Here is an 8,285-nt window from a genome sequence, read left to right on the forward strand (position 1 = left end):
TTTAATTTTCTGTTAGCTAGAAATGGTTAGGTAGAAATGGAAAATATTATGAATTGAGAAGTATTTTTTTTACATAAAGATGATGATGATTAATATATGTCTGACCTTCATCTTTGCAGCTGTGGGCAGGTCTGCGCTTCACTGTGCCACGGTTGAAGGACACGCACAAAACTGTTCAGTTCGAGCTGCAGATTCGCAGGTACAACTTAATGTGGACATACAACTGAGACACTAACGGTTAACCGAAGATGTATGGATTCTGATTCAGCAGTTCGGCTGCCTTCCACAGCTTTTGAACGATGTTAGCTAATCAGAATCTTTCTGTTTCCACAGTAAAAATGAGAATAATTCCCACAGTGAGGTTGTGCCCTACAAGCTGGAGGTGGTTGTTCAGGCTGATGTCATTCTCCAAGGGTGAGCTGAGGATTTTCTCATTTGAACTTTTGGAATTTCATTAAGTCCCCAGTGCCTCCCTATACATGTTCTCACACCTCCTCTTCTCCTTTTAAGTGTGTCTCGACCAGATAAGGTCTTCTTCCCGCCGGCCAACTGGAAGGTGACCAAAAACTATGGGGTGGAGCAGGACGTCGGGCCTGCAGTGGAACATATCTATGAGGTAATCAGCCATAGCTGTGCAGACTCACTGGGGCTGAGCAGATTGGGTTGGAAAGCAGATCCTACTGTTCATAAAAGCAAGTCAACTTCCCAGGGCAGCGCTGAAGGAAAACCAAAGAAAACGTAGTCCAGATTACACAGTGTGATTTATTCTCAGGCTGTGCAGATCCACTTTAACTTGGATGACATTACACAGCGCTCTACTTTAGGCAGCCTTTTTGTAGATTAAAGAAATATGTCAGATATGAAAGCTTCAGCATGGGAAGAAGAATTAGTTGCAAACCTGCAGCTATACAGCAGCTACCAGCTAAAGTTTGAAACGATCAAGCTGCTCTTGAAGTTTTCTGATACTTCACATACTTAACTTTCCTATTTTCATCTCCCAGTTGGTGAACAACGGGCCCAGTCGGATCAGCCACACCCTACTTGAGCTGCGCTGCCCCCTCAGCGTCCAGGGTCACACTCTCCTTTACCCTCTGGAGTTCTCCACTGAAGGCCCCATCAACTGCACCTCAGACAAAAACATGAACCACCTACGCCTTAAAGTGAGTGTCACGCAGATGTGCACAGATGCACACCTCTCAGGGTCAAACGAGGCAAAATCAGACAGGGAAGGTCTCCCACCGATCCCCAGTCAGATGTATGATTAACGGTTGGATCCTCCCGCTGCTGGGCCAACACCCACCTCCTCCTACCAGCTTCACAGCCCCACCCAGGACACTTAGCCCACCACTGCTTTGAAGTTCCAGCTCTTCCCTATGCTCAGCACAGCTTGATGAACCACCTCACCGAGCAAAATACATACTCATCTTTGACATCCAGTGATGCACCCCTTTATACCAAGTTGCAGCTTTGGGATTTTGTGGGCAAAAAGTCCATTGCAGTTGTTTGTGTTTACATTTGAAGTTTGACAGATGTTGAGCAGAGCTGTGACTGTTCATCTGTCTTAGCTGTGATCTAATGTTTTTTCCCTAGTGAAATGCTAAGTACAGCGTATTTCCACGGGAATCCATGTGGAGTAGGGCTCACATGCTTCTGATTAATGACAAAAAGCCTCAGGGTCATGCTAACATTAGGTCTTATATTGACAGAAAGGGTGTGGTGTGCTCTTCTGCCTGACGTGGGCCATGTCAGTGTTATTCTAATAGGTGGTGTGTGTGTGTGTGTTTGTACTCTTCCTTCCTTTAGCTCCAGCACACGTCCACAGAACCACCTATTCTGGCACTGAAGGCCCATGAGCACCGTGTCGAGAGGAGGGACGTCCACAGGAATCAGCTCGCTCATTTGACTAACCTGGTGAGATGTTTACAGAGGAATTCTATAAATACAACATGTTGTATGCATGAACGACCGTTGTCAGGCCAAAAGGTGAAGTCTAATGTAATAGGTGACTGATTGGTGACTTGCAAATGAGGGAATGAGGGGCGTGAGTTTGCAGTTTAGGGTAAATGTGGTTATGCTGTTAAAACCAGTTTTGTGTCACCTGTTAATAAAGAAGCTGAAGGTTGGAACAATATATTTTACTACGTTGCCTTAAGTGCACAAATCTGGACCTATTTTGGTGACACTGGCCCCTGTCTTACATGAGGCTCCTGGGATTTGGTAATTAGGTTATGATGTCGTTAAAAGGAGGGGGGAGGGGGTCAAAGGGCACAAGCTTGTCCCTTTGTGGTGATTAACATTAAAGAGCCTTTAGTATTAGTGGAGAGGCCGAGAAGACGTGGGAGGCTTTTTTTGTCAGTGATGCACTGGTTACTTCACAGACTGCTCTCTAATTTTTGGCTCTTGAGCGTTGTGAGGCCCCCGAGCCCCCCCACACACTGGGCCTATTGATCAGCCCATCTGCAGGTAGCTGCTTTCTCTGCCTCCGCCTGTGGATACCTGCCTCTACCAAAGAGGTCTTTGTCTCTGCGCCTGTCGCTCCTAACCGTGCTCGTTTATCAAGCATGTCAAATGACACGTTAGTATGAAGGACCCCATTCTTCTGTTCCCCCTGTGTCTGCACTTCTGTTTTCTACCCTCAGTAGGAGAAGACGTTCCCAGTAAAAGTGTCTCTTGATTAAAGTGTGTTGGTGTTTAGCGATGCTTGGATGAAGCTGTCAGCCTAGGTCATAGTATGAGAACTTGAAATGACCTGCTTGGTCTTTGAAGAGCTTAGCTATGCATAGAGAACAAAGGACTGGCTGTAAGTGCACTAATAATCGAAAATAAAAGTCATTTTACAATTACGTACTTTTAAAATTTCTGTTTTAGTACTCCCATCTTGTAGTTCTTTGGTACTACTTTCTTTAGTGTTACCCTTTATAAAATGTTGGTAAATTCTAATTACTTTGAAGTTTTCAGGCTGTGATAAATTCCTCTGGCAGGTGTTTACCCCACAGCAACATGTCTTTTTAATTAATCAGGAAGTCCCTGTGATGAACCACCTCTAGAAGAATCTGCATAGAACCTGTCAGGAATGACAGGATGCTTTTTAATTGCCATTACCCACAACTTTACACTACACTCCTGCTTATAAAGAGTGTCAGTGGTACCATATATTTTTGATCAGAATTTTACATTTTCTCATATCAACTCTCCAAAAACATAAAACAGAAAAATCCTCAGATTTGGGAGGCTTGCACCAGCAACTTTACTAGAATGTTTTGCAGAAAAACTTTCTGTCAGTTAACAAATTAATCAGCACTTTTTTCTTTTTTTTTTACAAGTGTAAACCTATGCAGTGTACAGCAGCTGTGCAGTCAGGCCAAACTCTTATTTTCTAAAGTTGTGGGAACAGCCTCTTTGCCCCCAAGCTCCAGATCTTGACCACATAATCCCACCAGGGAGGATATGTGGGACTTGGGTCTGAGGCATCTTTGGCACTGGACCATGTTCATATCATTTCCACAAACCTCTGTGGCCCCGCTGCCCTGGGGCATTAAGGAGGTCCACCAGGAGGAAGTGGACTGATATGCTCTCTGTCTGTCTGAATACCCTCATTAAGTCTGTCTAAGACTGAGCCTACAGGAACCAGGCGGGTACTCTCCTCCCCTCCTCTGTTTGCCCAACTTGGTGTAATAAGTAAACTAATGCTCACCCGCAGGAAACCCGCCGAAACCTCTCAAGTCTTGGGGTGGTCTGGCTACAGCACCAGCTCTAAAACACACTATGTGCACACTTTAAAACGTTAATCTTACCAAGCTGCATTATGAGGATCTAATTAAGATTGTGTATTCTACAGTCTTGAGAAAAATGGGCTGGTTTTAGTGGTTGGGCAATAATGTGGAAAGTGGTGCATGCTGCATTTTTACAGTCTCATGACATTCCTTCAATCTAATTCGAAGCAGGCGTGGAATAGGGATCGTAACATTGGACTCTTTGTTGTATTTATTCGACCTGCAGCATTAACAGGGCTGTTATTTGTTCTTCTCATCTTTGCTCAGACAGTTTTCACTTTTTCCTGTATGACTTTCACCTGTATTTAAGTCCTGTGACTCCGTTATTTAAGTTTAGCAGAAATTATATATTGTTTAGATGCTATCTATGCATGAATATGATTTAAAACTTCTCTAGCATGTGATTAATATTGTCCTAATGCCTTTCTCCTTGTTTCCATAGTCCTGCTCTAATGTGGAGTGCTGGTCGCTCCAGTGCAAAGTGGGTCTTCTGGAGAAAGGGACCACTGCCATCCTCAAAGTGCGCTCCCGCGTCTGGGCCGAGACCTTCACTGAGGTTTGTGGGAGATAACCCCTGAATTACAAACTCACTAGACATGTACACGTGTTCCCTCCAAATGACAAAGGCTTGGCAGAGGAGAAGACCGTGCACTATAGATTAGTCTTTTCCCACCAGTGATTGTGTACTTTTTCGTGTTAGGGTTTGGCAGAAAGTAAAAAGTCATTTTTTTTATTTAGTAAAGCATCAAAAAAAAGAAAACATTGAGAGTTAAAACCTCAAATGCAGGGCTTGCAGAGACAAATAGCTGCAGTAGTCAGTCTCACATATTGGTTTGTGTTGACAAGGCATCAGCGTTGGTTCTGGATCAGTTCTTAAGGCTGCCAGTATGCGTAGTCTCACATATTTGCTTCAACAAATGGGACGACAGTTGCTAATTGAGCATGCAACTTGCTCCAAGCTGGCTTTGCAGACTGCAGTTTCTACCAGTTTACATTACTGTCTTCGTGGCATGTGTGAGCTACACACAGACTATTTACCACCCCCTGCATGCTCTAACACAAGGCATATGTGTGAATGTATTGAAAATTCATTATCTGGTAGTCACAGCTGCTCATGGGATAGGAATGCTCCAAGGAGTTGCTTTGCCAGCTGCACCTGGTCTCTGTCGCCATCTAGTGTACATGTGGTGTATTGCATGCATTTTTAACCTGATCAAATAACTTGTGATGTTTCTCCCCTCAGAGAGTCTACAAGCAATATGTGCTGGAGTGCCTGGCCAGATACAGTGTGAAGAAAATGCCTTATGCCATCCTGCCCAAACATGCACCCAGTGGACACAAAAAGGTATTTGAGATCTTTATTAATTCATTAGCCCATTGAGTCCAGCTGGCTTACTTCATACAGTGGTATCATGTATATATATAGATATATATTTTTTTTTTTGTTAAACTGAGATGAAGACAGTCTGTGCTCTTATCCTCAGGTGGTGACCCCAGTGGTGTGGAACAAGCCAGATATCGAGAACTCCGTTCCTCTGTGGATCATCATCTTGGCCATTCTGGCTGGTTTACTTCTTCTAGCTTTACTCATCTATGTTCTATACAAGGTCAGTGCTGCTGTGAAACACGGATTTTAAAATGAATGAAATTTGATCAAACCAGTTGGGTCTGTGCACATTTTACTTTATGGTTTTCTAAAAATGTTTCTTTCTGTTTTTTCTTTTTTTTTCTTTTGCAGTTTGGCTTCTTCAAGCGATCTTTACCTTACGGCACTGCCATGGAGAAAGCACAACTAAAACCACAGGCTGCCTCTGAGGCCTAAATGAGCACCAGAGTTACCAGAACCACAGTACCTGGCCATATGATTGCAATAGAGAAACACAATGGAACATGTAGAGTGGATCAGAAAGCAGTTGAAGAGATAGGTGAAAGAGAGACCACTGGAATTCCACTGTGCTGCACTAGAAGAAGACAAAAAAAAAATCCAAAGATCTTCAAGCCAAATGAATGTTTTTTTTTTCCTTTTTTTAATTTATGTTTGTTGGCAGGTTGGGATTGTTACCAAACAAAACTTTTCTCAGTGCTAAACTGCCTTATTTTGGTGCTAATGATCTGATGCGTTCACTGCCTCTGACAGGATATGGCCACATGTAGCTTGTGGCAGCCTGGAGCTGTGAATTACACTGCCTGCTGAGGCCTGAAAGTATTCTTCTGATATGTCCATAACACATGTTTTTTATTGACAGAAGATCACTAAACAGGTTTCAGGTGAAAACATCAAGCAGTTTATAACAAAGGCAACTCTACTTGCCTATATGTTTAAACCAAATCTGTCCATAAAAAGTTTTTTTTTTTTTTTTACGTAAGTAAGATCTGTTTGAGGTGTTCCCCTGATTTTTGCCCATTGCATGCTGGGATAGGCTTCAGCACCCCGCAACCCTGAACAGGATAAGCGGGTATTGAAAATACTTGGATGGATATTTCTCAACTGTTCATGAAAATGATCTCTCTCTGCCTCAGGATGGTGGACAGCGCTGGGTTGAGGTTTTTTTTTTTTTTTTGCACTCAAAGGAAATCTACTGATATATTTCCAAAGACACCAAAGACTGACTGATTGACCTTCCTTTGAGTTCTGATTTTGACTCCTACTGATCACTTTGTTTAAATCCTGTTTGTACTAGTTGTAGAGTTACCAATGCTGGCATCGTCATTGTTGTGTAGTCAACTGGGATGGGACTGGAACCACCACAGACCTGTGAAACCTCACGATAGGCTTGAAGCAGTGTGGTGCTTCTGGCAAAAAAAAAAAAAAAAGTAAGTGGTATTCTCCTAAAGAATATTTTGCTGTCTTTACTCCTACTCAGTTTGGGTTGAGCTCAGACAGCATGGAGACCATGTGCAAGCAAATGACACTTCAGGCAAGCGACATAGTTAATGACCACGATGTAATGACGTCTTGAGCCAAAGACGTGACAATCGGCAGTGCTGTAGCCTTGACAGATCATCGCAGGATCCTCGCTCCTTGTGAGTGTGATGGATCCATTTTCAGCTTACAGTGTGTGTTACTGTGAGATACTGTATTTTTGATTGTCTTTTGAGTAAAAGCTGCCCATGTTTAGAAAGAGAAGTGGCTCAAGTCATCCCACTACCAAGAGGCTACAGGGACTGAACATGTAAATGCTTTGTGTTGGTTTCTTTTTATTTGTAATGTACATAGATTTTATGTGCCTTAAATGTAAATACTTAATGTCTGTGGGTTAGAGTTAGGTTTGCGTGTGCTCGCATGTATGACTTTGTGCATACATGCATTTGTGTGAATGGTGTATTTATGAATGTTTGTGTATGAATAGGTTATTACCTTTCCCACTGCTTAGGCCTGTTTATCCCTATCACCTCTGTAGCTTGAGATCCTTGAGGTTAAGCCATTCTGATATTACTATTGATCTTCATAGCATAAATACAGTCAGTATTCTGGATGACTGTTTTAACTGCACGGCATGGACTAAAATACATATAACCTCAGAGGAAAAAAACAACAACAACAAAAACAAATCACTATAGGCTGCCGTCCAGATCTTAGCATCCTCCAGGATGTCTTGTACCTCTAACAAAGGGATAACTGCTAAGCACTGGGAACTCAATGTTGTTTGGAAGTGCAATATTTATATTCACTCTTTTTTTTAAATATTACAGTGCTTTCTTTTGTTTTATTTGTGACCGACTTGTGATAAACCAGAACTTTGTGTGTCAAATTATGTGAGAAGCACATAGACTAAACCGTTTGTGAGGTTCTGGCTCTTCATTGTCACTTGCTCTCTCACGAACTATACTTCAAGTGTGAAACTTTTTTTTTTCTTAAGGATTTTTCAACTTGAGATGTACTCACCACTTGCTGGACCACTTTCCTGATCTTGCTGATTTTTATACCACGGCACAGGCTGACACAGAAACACCACCACCAGTCTGAGTTGAACTTGGGCATGTTGACATAGTTTGATAATTTATGTGTGCTGCTGTTGCACCTGTCCAAACACCACCATTATACTAACCATATGCTTTACATGCGTTTGCCTCGTTACACTCTTTTCATATGGCCCCTCTTATTGGATAGTGATTTACTATTTGTCAAATGGTCAACAAAATCCCCTTTTGATAATTGATTTAAATTCTCTAACATTGTCGACATGAACATTCTTTACTGAGCAGTTCCACCCATTATTTATAATGACGGGATAATTTTACTACTTCCTCCATGGTTACGTCAGGAGACGGCACTGGGTTATTTCTTTTTTTTTTATGTTTTAGCCCATTTTCACTCTCCAGAACTTTCAAAAAGAAGTTGTACATATTTAAGTCAAGGAGAGTATTGAATTCAAATGATAACTGATTTGTTGTGAATTCTTCTCACCCCATATTGGGGAGAACATTTTTGTCAGGGGGAAAGAGAGGGGCAGGTCAGTTTTTACCTGTTATGGTTTGTACTTTAAATAAAATATTTCTCTTTTTACAGAT

General features: G+C 42.1%; 1 protein-coding gene across 1 annotated transcript in view; it reads left to right on the top strand.

Moving 5' to 3' along the window:
* Positions 1–8,282, top strand: part of itga5 (integrin, alpha 5 (fibronectin receptor, alpha polypeptide)) — a 33,841-nt gene extending 25,559 nt beyond the window's left edge. The window contains exons 22-30 of the mRNA XM_041060503.1: positions 120–199; positions 334–414; positions 511–616; positions 1,002–1,160; positions 1,804–1,911; positions 4,216–4,329; positions 5,017–5,118; positions 5,258–5,380; positions 5,512–8,282. Of these exons, the coding sequence (XP_040916437.1) occupies positions 120–199; positions 334–414; positions 511–616; positions 1,002–1,160; positions 1,804–1,911; positions 4,216–4,329; positions 5,017–5,118; positions 5,258–5,380; positions 5,512–5,595 (957 nt within the window). The 3' untranslated portion in view covers positions 5,596–8,282. The remainder of the gene's footprint in view (positions 1–119; positions 200–333; positions 415–510; positions 617–1,001; positions 1,161–1,803; positions 1,912–4,215; positions 4,330–5,016; positions 5,119–5,257; positions 5,381–5,511) is intronic.
* The last annotated feature ends 3 nt before the right edge of the window (positions 8,283–8,285 follow it).

Source organism: Toxotes jaculatrix, chromosome 2 (genome assembly GCF_017976425.1).
Source record: "Toxotes jaculatrix isolate fToxJac2 chromosome 2, fToxJac2.pri, whole genome shotgun sequence".
Classification (NCBI taxonomy): Eukaryota; Metazoa; Chordata; class Actinopteri; family Toxotidae; genus Toxotes; species Toxotes jaculatrix.